The following is a 12,211-nucleotide window of genomic DNA, read 5'->3' on the forward strand; positions in this document are numbered from 1 at the left end:
GACAAAGTTTGAGGACCACTGGTTTAGTCATCATCACCTATGCCTACCTGACTGTGTGTCTGCCTTATATTGTCGAGGCAGGTAGTATGTCAGTCTGACTTAGAAATCAAATCAATGTTTATTTTTAGAGTAGAACATTTCGCAATTTTGAGAAAATATGTGTCAACATATCATTAGGACTCTCTCCAAAATCTGACATTGGTCAGGCTCTAGTCTCTGCAAGACACGCAGACAGTATGTCTGTGAGTCTTTTTTATCTCTCCTCCTTTTGATCGTTTTGATCTCTCCTCCACTATTCTATCTGTTTGTTATCTGTGTGTTTTCTAGCACGTTTGCCACAGGATGATAAGACAATGCAGGCCAAACAGCACCGATACAAGGAGCTGGAATGGAGGCGAAAAGTGTACAGGCAAGGTCCACGTTTACTTCACAGAGATGTTGAATCACTGAAACACCACCGAACATTCAGTTTACATTTATTAACAGACAGCACATCTGAGATGTTTGCATCCTGTTGCCAGGGGCAACCTGTATAGCAGCAACAATGTTGTAAATCGTTGTTGTCGGTTGAAAACCGTTCGTTTTGCATTTATCATTTTAAAAATGACTAGCCTACAGCCCCCTGCGGGGGCCTGGCCCCTTTGTGTGTGTGCCTGTTAGTCCCCCTTGGTGTGAAGCAGACAGACTGTAATGTTGCTCTTTCTGGAAGTGCCCCCGGACTGGGAGTGCCCTGCTTGTTGACGCCCATTTGTGATGTAATTCGCATCACAGGACAAAGCCGCCTACAGGCCAAAATTTGGGAAAATATTTTAAACATTTGGGGATTATGAGAAGTAGAGACACATCTGAAGGTGATAAAGTTGATGTTGGGCAAGGTACATGCGTTATTGATTTTTGTATTATGTTTTTAGACAATTGAACAACTGCTGAACGTGGAGTTACAGATGGAAACACACACACACACGGGGCAATTCTAATTAAGGTTGTGGGATTTAAACTAGTGAAAACTACAAAACTACAAGCATAGATCGGCTTTTTCCACTACTTTTGTGCAACAGCCTTGTATGATGAAGCAGGGCTTTACTTTGCGAAATAACGTACAAATTTGAAACTTGGAGATACAAGGTTTCCACCCGACAACAACGAAATGTTGTGCTAAACATTGTAACTAAAGTGTTGAGCCTCCTAGATCAGTGTTTCTCAACCTGTGGGTCGGGACCCAGAGACTGTTTTAAGAGTGGCTGTGCGTGCGTGTGTCTGTAGCCAGTTTTCCTCAGCGTTTTGCCATAGCAATATGTGTGTGTGTAGCCATAATACATCACATTACATCACCAGTTACATCCTAGACCTATCTGTAGCCACTTTTCCTCAGTGTTTTGCCATAGCGATGCGTTTTCCTCAGCGTTTTGCCATAGCAATATGTGTGTGTGTAGCCTACATCACCAATTACATCCTAGACCTATATCCTAGTCTTTCTCCTCAGCAATGTGTGTGTGTGTGTAGCCTGTATTACATCACCAATTATCAATTGAAGACGTTATGCAAGCACGACCACCACTCACTTCACATTGAGTGATTTTTAATAATACAAAAAAGAAGGAAAAGAGTCCATTACTGCGTCAATAGTAATCAACAAACTGTACTATAAAAATCGAACCTCTGTTCGAAGTGGAGCTGTGTGTGTGTGTGTGTGTGTGTGTATGTGTGTGTGTGTGTGTGTGTGTGTGTGTGTGTGTGTGTGTGTGTGTGTGTGTGTGTGTGTGTGTGTGTGTGTGTGTGTGTGTGTGTGTGTCTGGCCTGGCCTGGCCTGAACAACAGCGCCCTCGTGTGGTCACAAAAGGTCCTGTTCAAACTCAACGGGACAGTTCTCACTTGTGAGGACACACATTCTCACTTGTGAGGACACACATTGCTGCCTATAGCGGAGCTCTGTTCCACACAGCTCCAAAAACTGGTCAACTTGTCGAGTAATATTAGAAAGAGGCACATTTTAAAAATAGCCGGTCTACGAGCTTGCAGATCTGCTATTTTCACAATATCCATCAGTGGGAACTGAGTCAAAGTAAATGTAATGCCTCAACTCCTACAATCCAATTGCTTGTCCGAGTGGGGGGGGGGGGGGGGGGGTCCTCAGTTAACAATATGATTATTTTGGGGTGTCAAGGCCTGAAAAGGTTGACTAAAGTGTGGACCGGACTCTACCTTCGATGGAGTGTAGTGAATGTTGTAACTTAAGTGTGGACTGGACTCTATCTTCGATGGAGTGTGTAGTGAACGTTGTAACTAAAGTGTGGACCGGACTCTCCTTTAGGTGGAGTGAGTGGCAGCCTGGCTTTCCCATGAACATCGACGCTAAGTGCTACAGTGAGCTGCCGCGGGACATCCAGTTTGACAGCGACAAAGGAGTGGACTTCATACTGAACTACAGCAAAGCGTACGTACACTGCTACCGTAGCTCAGCTGAGCTGAAATGTGAGCCAACCGAAGTACGGCCTGTATGGTTGGCACATTGACGCCATCTTGAAGGAGCTTTTCACAAGTGGTCCTCACTATTGTTCCTTATAAGATGGCACCATTCAGGCACGTGCACACATAGCCATCAAAGGGGGCTTGAGCCCCTGCGCTTTTACCCGATGTAAAAAGTGCCCTCTCCAGACCATGAATGCAGTTTTCACTTGATGAAAGAAATTAAAATGCCTGATTTCCATGCCATACCTGAAGGCGTCATTCAAGAGAATTGCCTGGTCCAAACTCTCCTGAACTTGAATGCAACATCATGTTGAAAGAATTGCCCTCTCTGAATGTGTAGAAATCCATGCCTTACGCCACATCTCAAGTATTCACTATATGCTTAGTTCAGTGTGGTATCAGGTACCGAAAATAGTCGACCTCCAAGTTCACAACGCGTAGCAGTGCAACGCGTTGTGAGCTTGGAGGTCTGCTATTTTCAACATTTTCACCAAAAGGCCCTTTTAGAAATGTCAGCCAGGCAGTCAACAAACATTTGTCATCATACAGTAGTTTTAGTCGATGAAATTAACACTACTAGTATAGCTTTATTAAGACAAGCCACAAAGATTGATTAATGAGCTGCTGGTTGCGTTCACTGTATTGTTCTACAGTAGCAGGAACACCGTACATGTATTATGTTACTCTGTGTGGAGTCAGAGTCACAAGCACGTTATTGTCACATCACAGTTTTACAGCCACAGGGTGAAAAACTCCTTCAAAGAAGAAAGGAAGGCGAATAGGGAAGATAACAGGGAGTGCCAGGAATACAGTACAGTTGTCATGTTACTATCAGCTGAAATATTTGCATGAGAAACCACAGAGGATAAACACAGCCTGCAGGGCCCTGTAGACTTTCGTTTTTAAAACAATAGGCCATTATCCATTCGTCACTCATATGTACGATAGTCTATGCATTTTTCTAACCACCATATTCCTTGTGACCACAAAGTAACCTCCTTAATAACACATGTATTTCGTAAAATGATAAGACACTGTGGTTATAGCAGAGACAGAAGTTGGACGTGCACCGAACGCGCCCGCGCATTCATTCGCTGGCCGCCCGAAGGTAAAAGTTGATCTGGCAAAAGTTGAAACTGGCTAAACAACACCTAAAACAACAACAACTAATATAATAAGTAATATAATATATTACTCTTGATTCCAAGTAATAAAATATTAATATAATATATTGTTTAAGGAGTAATATACTAGTAAGACACCTCGCCACGCGCCACAGTAATGTGGACATCAGGGATGTGGACATCAGGGATCTCCATATATGGGCATAAAAGGGATTTGTTCCCCTGGCATCACAGGGATCTCCATATCTCCATATATGGGCATAAAAGGAATTTGATCCCCCTGGCATCACAGGGGCAGGGCGTCATCAATATTGATGACATAGTGTGACATCATAGTGAAGCCAGAGCGAGATGTCAGAGCGGGAAAACTGTTAGAGTGGTTCCCCTGAAATCACAGAGCGGCAAACCCATAGGCCGTAGAAATGTGTACACGTCTACACAGATGGACACGGACAAGCTGTGACATTTCTCATAGTGAAACTCTCCTGGGTAGTATTGCACAACACTGTTTGTTACTCCCAACAGATTTAGTTTAGAAGGGAAGAGACGACAGTTTAGGATTTTGGAGCAAATATCTCTTTTTATCTCCAGTGATTGCAGAGCTGCTTGCCATGGCTGATGCCTCAGATAGAAACACGATTCAGATGGCTCCGGGAAGGGTAAACATGTAACAACATGTTACATGCTTTCCCTCAATGTGAGGGGATATCGGTTGACGTATCCTCCATTTACAATTGACCAATATAGGCATTTATCAGACTCGCTTATCCAGAGTGACTTCCAAGTGCGAGACCGGAATGCACGGAATAAACATGAACCCTAGTCCAGTGGTTCTCAACCTTTTCAGGCCGTGACCAGAGCCTTGTATAGAGAGTTCTGCCGATGCGGGGAATGCGCCGGAAATGTCACTTTTTTCCCATAGACTCCAATGCATTCCGTAAATTTCCGGTTCAGCGCTTTGTTACTATTCGCCAATAAATGTGTATGTAGAAGACATACACATGAAGTGAACGGAGATGATGTGACTCTCCATTAGAGGGCTCTGGCCGTGACCCCAATGCAACATTGATTCCTGCTCCCAATGTGCTGTAGTCCTACTGTGCTGCTGTAATGTAGCTTAAATCTCACATTTAACCACAACGCGCGCAACACTTACAAGAGGTTTTAAGATGCTGCAAGGCCAAACAATATCACAAAAGAGGGGAAATAAGCAAGCTCTCAGTAAGCTTTTGTGCTGGAACCGGTGAGGCAAATACATTTGTAAAGGACATTGTTGAGTGCTGGCTTTTACCTCTTTAATGTGTTCAGTTTTTAGCCTTGGTTTTCCCCCATTGTATGGCTGACAACTCCATTTTTGAGGTTTTAGATTTTTTTGGCTATTGAACACCCTTTACATCTGAGTGTTGGTTAAAATAATATTGAACCAATGGAAAGTAGTAAAAAGTGCTTGGGACAAAACCTCCTAACTCCACACTTTCTGCCAAACCAGCTAACTCCACCCGATTGGCCCTCTTCTTTTCATGTGCTATTGAACACCCATTACGTCTGTGTGTTTGTTAAATTAATATTGAACCAATGAAAAGTAGTAAAAACCCCTTCGGCCAAAACCTCCTACAGTAACTCCACTTGAGCTCATTTTCCCGGTTTCGGCCCGATAGCAGAGATATACAGTATTAACATACGGTATAAACATGATTTAACTTGCAAACTGTTGTGGGCATAAGAAAACATTTTGGAAATGTAGTCTGAACTACAAGCTCACTTTTTGATTCATTTGACGATGATGACAACGATGATGATGATGATAATGATGGTTGTGGTATCATTCTTCTTCTACAGAATAGAGAACCTGTGTGTGAACCAGTTCATGCACATGTTCCAGTCCTCCTGGGGCGACTTTGCCGACTTTGAACGGATCTTTGTCCGGATCAAAAACACCATCTCAGGTCAGTCTCACATCACAATGAAGAGGCTTTTCTGGTCACATGCTGGGATAGTAAGAATTCACACTTTTTGTAATGACTGTTGGCGGGGCATTCCACATGTTGATGGCATAGCAGAGCAGAACAAATCTAACCCACTTGTTTAAGCCAAATCTGGGTTGAAAGTGATATGTGGAGCTCCCTCTGGTGTTGGTATTTGTCAATGTTGAGTAACATGCAACTCATATCATTGTAGCACAGAGGTCAGTCTACAGTATCTGATGAAGAGCTTGATGGTCAGAAGTGTGTCAGTGTGTGACTGTGTGTGCTTAAGGAGTAGTTCACCCCAAAATTACCTTTTTGAGCGGTGGTAAACCGCTCCATAGAGTGGCTGTGTGTGTCTGTAGCCTTTTTCCTCAGCGTTTTGCCATAGCAAAACGTGTTTGTGTAGCATAGCCTGTACATCCTAGACTCAAATCCTAGTCTGAAGACGTTATGCAAGCACGACCACCGCTCACTTCACATTGGGTGTGATTTTTTTCCTATTGATTACTCACGCCATGGAGACTTGAGTTCAATAATATATTTTTATATTTGTCGCATTCCTAAGACAATAATGTGATTACAATAAATATAACCCCATTGTTTCCAAATGCATTTAGGTCCCCATCCGGAATCAATTGGGATACATTTACTTGCCTATAAAAATATATATTTTTTTGTCTTAGGAATGAGACAATTAAATACATTTTTTTATTGAATTCTCCATGGTGTGAGTAATCCATAGAAACAAAGTCATTTTGGGGGTGAACTACTCCTTTAACGCAGACGAGAGTGGTTCAACACATGTATGCTCTGGGTCAACTCAATCAGATGCGTGTCACTGTCAGTCCTATAATAATCATGTAATCATCATGACACAGAGTACGTGATGCAACACTGGAAGGAGGACTTCATCTTTGGCTACCAGTTCCTGAACGGCGTCAACCCAGTGATGATCCGGAAATGCCTCAAGCTCCCGGACAAGTTCCCCGTCAGCCATGAGATGGTGGCTACCTGTCTGGAGAGGGACATGACACTGGAGCAGGAGATAGAGGTACTGTAGTGTACAGTATAGACCTCACTCTGTCCTTGTCTTTCTGTCTGTCTGTCTGTCTGTCTGTCTGTCTGTCTGTCTGTCTGTCTGTCTGTCTCTTAAGGCTCATTCATACTCCAGCGAAGGTGAAGAGCGGTTCACCGCAGTCCGCAGTGACGTTTTCTAAAGTCAGAAACTACGACATTATGTCATTATCCATGGTGAAGAGTGCTTCACCGCAAACCCAGACACATCTCCCTGCTTTTACTTTTCCGACATCACCTCATCACCCCAAAAAGTGAGGAGCTACTCACTTCACCCTGTATGAATGAGCCCTTACACGCACACAGTCACACACGCATGAGTGTTTAGCAATTAGCATACTGGTAATTAGCCTAATTAATCATTAATTGGTCAATAAAAGTTATATACATTTTTAAGGTGGTTTTGCTGACATTTGAGCATTTTTCAGAATCAGGTAACTTTATTAGCTCGTTGACTGCTTTCGGTTGCCTGCCACCATTTTCTTACCTTTTAACGTGGGCATGTGCGCGATCACAAAAGACTGCATCTTAATCCATGCTACCATTCCTGGGTTAGCAGCAGTGTTAGCTAGCTGTGTATACAAATGAATTTCTCTGGATTATTGGGCGCGGCAGCCTGGACCACCAGCTATTTCTTGAGATGACCCCTCTCTCTCTCACACTCTCACTCTCACACTCACACTCACACTGCGCTCACTCTTTATCTCACTATGTTCTCCTGTGCTTCACTGCTTCCAGGCAGGTAACATGTACATAGCAGACTATGAGACAATGGAAGGCATCAGTCCCAACTGCACGGACCCCTGCACCCAGCAGTACCTGGCGGCACCCATCTGTCTGCTGTACAGGAACAATGACAACAAGATCATGCCTCTGGCCATACAGGTGGGTGTCGTCATGGTGGGTGGGTGTCATGTGGGAACATCACTGAAAACCACTCTGTCTGCCGCGTACAGTCATGGGAACACCATGAGCTAGCATGCCTGTCATGCTTTGATTTACAAAACAAACAAAACAAAAACATAACATTGGGTGTTCTAGTGGTGGAGGGGTAAAGTTTCAAATCCTCTAGCTTGTCTGAGCGTGGCCTCAGACTACAGGATAAAAGAAAAACAAGATCTTAATCTTAATTTGGAAATCAGGCTGTATCTCACACTAAAGCCGGGGTAGTTGACCTTATGTTGCAACATTGGCACAGGGGAGGGTAATCACTAGACTAGCACACATAAATGTAAGTGTGAGAGAGGGGGATTTTTGGTTTGAAATTTAAAAAAGATATATAAAATATATAAAGCAATTAAAGTCCCTCACATCTGTATGCAAATTCTACATGTAATCAAACTCTGAACTCTGACTCGTTAGGGTGTCTAATGATCATTAATGTCCTGATGAGGAATTTCAGGGAGGCCTTGAAGGTCATGGCCGCCATTGCCCCTCAGTTTGGCATTGTGCCCATCAAACCAATGGCAATACCCCAGCTACTGGTATCGCGACGCCCCAGCTGCCTTAAAGTTAAAGCTCCAAACAGCCCAGAACAAACTAATTAGGGTTGTGCTTGGTCTTCCACCTCAGACCCACCTTACCGATCATCACCACGAAAGCATAGGGTGGCTCAAAGTAGCTGACAGAGTACAGCATCTTGCAATGGGCCTGGTGTACAAGATTCACTACACCTCCAAGATACCCATGTACCTGGCAAACTACTTCTTAAAGGTCAAGGATGTTCACGATCACAACACCAGAGGCAGCTCCACTAATCATCATCAACGTAGATTTAACACTAAACAAGGCTCTAACTCGTTCTCCTGCTATACCATCAACATGTGGAACGCCCTTCCACAAGCCTTAAAGGAGAGCAAATCCCTAGCCTCCTTCAAAATTGGTATGAAAAGTCACCTTCAGACAGCTGCTACCCGTGACTTGTAAATAGACTAAGCCCCCATGCTCCCCCAACCCCTTTTCTTTTTTTCTGCCTTTGTATTTGATGTTATGCTTTTGAAACTGATATTATCCTAGATAAAGTACTATGTTCTATCCGTCTGTCTTTCAATGTTATATGAGATACTCAAAGTGTGGTTCCTGTGGAAATAAGCCTCGGCTTTCTAGGATCTCCTTTTAGTTGACCGTGTACCAGTGATTTGTACTGTCATGAAACTGTAGTTTTTTTTCTATTGCAAACTTCTAATACATTCTTCAATCAATCAATCAATCAATGACTGTGCCACTTTCTCCTCTGTCTCTTTCTGGTCAATATGTAGACAGTAGACACCGGTGTCTCTTTCTTGTCGTGTAGACACCAGTGTCTTTTGCTGAGATTCTGAAATCTTAACTCCCCTACCAATCCAGTGACTTTGATTGTTGCAGGGCGGAGCATGGATCAGATTGTAAATACCATCATTTATCTATTTCACTGCAGATTAGGTTATCATCCTTAACCCTTAAATTCAACAAATTCTTTCAATGGACTAAAATCTTGTTTTATTTGATGGCCCTCCTGCCCTGGCATTTTACCTGTGTGCCCTCAAAAATGGATAAAACCAAGAAAAAAGAGAAAATAAGAAAAAAAAAAGTTGTTTTATTTACTGTACTGTATAGACAATAAATATCTGTCTGAAATATTTTGATGTGCTGTCATAATTAAACATAATGTTGAAATGGCGCAGTGACTATCAAGAAAATAAAAACATGGCACTCCATGTCAGAAAGGTTATCGACCCCTGCACTAAAGGATAACTAGAGATTCTAATATGGTTGTCTCTCTAGGATATGTTATATATTATGTGGTATGTTATATATACCCACAGGTTTGAATAAATTAAAGGGATATTTCACTTTCCCCAAAAAATTTGGTAATTTTATCGTCTACTCAGGCTTTTGGGAGCACCCCAGACAGATTCTAAGTTTCACGATTGAGTATTTAGATATTTGATATTCATAAATCAGACATGCCCCCTTCCTATACAAACCCATTGTAACTTCAAACTCCATTTTAATCATGTAGATTCATCAAAAGCACCGGTCCTTGGTTCTGCTGACTCATACTGTCCTCCCACTGAGCACTAGTCTAAAATTGGTCTAAAAGTGAGCGTTTTTTTAGACATCTACTGTAAACTTAGATTAGACGTCTAGGAGACGTCTCTAGCCACTGAAATAACGTCTAATCAACATCTAATCTAAGCTTAGACGAATAGACGTCTAAAAAAACATTCACTATTTGACCAATTTTAGACTAGTGCTCAGTGCGTTCCTAATGCGTACATTTTTGATAATTCTTTTTTTTTTCATTTGCCAAAAAGAATATTAAATATAACTGAAAAGAAGTGAAAATTAATTAATTAATTAATTAATTAAGATAAAATGACCCTTTTTAAAGTGAAAATATCCCTTGAATGAATGAATGGATCCATCCATCCACCTTGTCCTTCTGTTCTGTCCTCATGTCCCTAGCTGGGACAGACTCCTGGGGACGACTGTCCCATCTTCCTGCCCAGCGACGACGAGTACGACTGGCTGCTGGCCAAGATCTGGGTGCGTTCGGCAGACTTCCACATCCACCAGACCATCACACACCTGCTGAGGACCCACCTCATGTCAGAGGTCTTCGGCGTGGCCATGTACCGCCAGCTGCCCGCCGTCCACCCCGTTTACAAGGTGAGCAGAGGTGGGAAGTAACTTAAAGGGATATTACACTTTCAAAACCCTGAACAGTTTTTAACTAGCTTGATTGAATATTTAGATATTTGATGTAAATGTTACCAGGCCCTCCAGGCCCAGGGCCTCTTCCCACACACCCATTGTAACTTCAAACTTCATTTTAACCATGATAGATTCATTAAAAACACCTATTATTTTTTCTGGTGAGTCATACTACCCTTCTAATGCGTGAGCAGGCCGTGTTTTTTCGATAACTTTTTTCATTTATTTTTAATAATTATTTTTTTGAATTTCATTTTTTCCATTTTCCCAAATAATTATTAAAAATAAATGAAAAAGGTTATCGAAAAAACACGGCCTGCTCACGTATTAGGAAGGTACTATGAGTCACCAGAAAAAATAATGGTTGTTTTTAATGAATCTATCATGGTTAAAATGGAGTTTGACGTTACAATGGGTGTGTATGTGGAGAGAGGCCCTACCACTGCTCCCTGTTGAAAGTGGAATATCCCTTTAAGTACATTTACTCAAGTACTGTACTTATAACTAAGACCTGTATGGCTTCGTTCTCACATTAGAAGCATACATTAGCAGCTTCCAATTCATTCCCTATGGAAGATTGCCTCTAGCGTAGCGTGCCTCTAGCTAGCATTAAGGCAAACTTGCCTAGGGGAATGAATTGGACAACGCTTTACCCCCCGCCTCCCCCAAGGGCCAGCTAGAGGCTTTTGCATCTAATGTCTGTCTGGTGCCTTTGAGGGCGATTCTACAAATGCCTCCTAAATCAGTAATTCTCACACTTTTCAGCTGAAAGCTTGTATATCTGCTGTTTTTGAATAGCCAATGGCATGCAAAAATCTAAAATGCTTTGCCCGGTTTTAACAATATGAGTGACATTTACATTACTTGACTATGTCCGTTTTTCAATACTTGATAGGTCTACTTCTGCTGCATCTCAGAGGCAAATAGGTTATAGTACTTTTCACTCTATATAAAATAAACAAAAACACGTTTGTAGGTTTAGATTATTATTTATTAACTAATTAAGCCCCATGTTTGACTGCAGGACAGATATCGAATGCTACTTTTAGTACACACAGTAAATAATTGTGGCAATGTATTCCTCCACTTTACAGTAAATAATTGTGGCAATGTATTCCTCCACTGCCCTAGGATTCATCTCATTCTTCATAGATATTTGTTTGGTCGGCTTATTTTCTGTTTGATTGATTGATTGATTGATTGATTGATTGATTGATTGTTTTCTTCTAGCTACTCATCCCACATATTCGTTTCACCATCGCCATCAACACTAAGGCCAGAGAGCAGCTCATCTGTGAGTGTGGCATCTTTGACAAGGTGAGAGAGAGAGAGATAACATCCTTTAATATGATAAATAATTATTTCATGCTTTTGGTTGCCTTCAGTTAATCATTCTTAGCCTCGCGAGGGGTGGTAAGGCTCTAATTATAGCGGCTTCAGTCCTGAAAATCATATCTGGAAAACTACTGTAGACTGAAAAAAACTAAATCATAACTACACAAAACACAAAACATATACAGAATATATTTTGGCCATTTGAAAATAAGCCGATCTACAAGCTCACAATGTGGGCACTGGGGGGCGTGTTCTCTCCTCCGCGTCATCAGCGCCCACACCCTTGGTGGGGTTGGCGAAAGGGCCTTTCTGTGTGGAGTTAGCATGTTCTCCCCGTGTCTCCTAGGGTAGATACACTCACCAAACATGCAGTAATCCTGGTGCCTCCCCCTGGCCAGCCTGAGGCGCCTGATGGAGGGGAAAGCAACTGGTTGGAATAACGTGTTCCTTCCACGTGCTACGTCCAACCGGGGAAGCTCCCCCTGTCAGGTGATAAGAAGCGGCCTGCTCACTCCTCATGCACTGAAGGAAACATGAGCTCAGTTC

General features: G+C 42.3%; 1 protein-coding gene across 1 annotated transcript in view; it reads left to right on the top strand.

Moving 5' to 3' along the window:
* Nucleotides 1–12,211, top strand: part of LOC308297443 (polyunsaturated fatty acid 5-lipoxygenase-like) — a gene marked incomplete at both ends in the record, with an annotated part of 32,780 nt that overhangs the window by 12,104 nt on the left and 8,465 nt on the right. The window contains 7 exons of the mRNA XM_080740849.1: nt 328–409; nt 2,312–2,434; nt 5,433–5,539; nt 6,439–6,611; nt 7,373–7,519; nt 10,082–10,285; nt 11,561–11,647. Of these exons, the coding sequence (XP_080596975.1) occupies nt 328–409; nt 2,312–2,434; nt 5,433–5,539; nt 6,439–6,611; nt 7,373–7,519; nt 10,082–10,285; nt 11,561–11,647 (923 nt within the window). The remainder of the gene's footprint in view (nt 1–327; nt 410–2,311; nt 2,435–5,432; nt 5,540–6,438; nt 6,612–7,372; nt 7,520–10,081; nt 10,286–11,560; nt 11,648–12,211) is intronic.

Source organism: Nannobrachium achirus, assembly GCF_963921795.1.
Source record: "Nannobrachium achirus genome assembly, chromosome: 13".
Classification (NCBI taxonomy): domain Eukaryota; kingdom Metazoa; phylum Chordata; class Actinopteri; order Myctophiformes; family Myctophidae; genus Nannobrachium; species Nannobrachium achirus.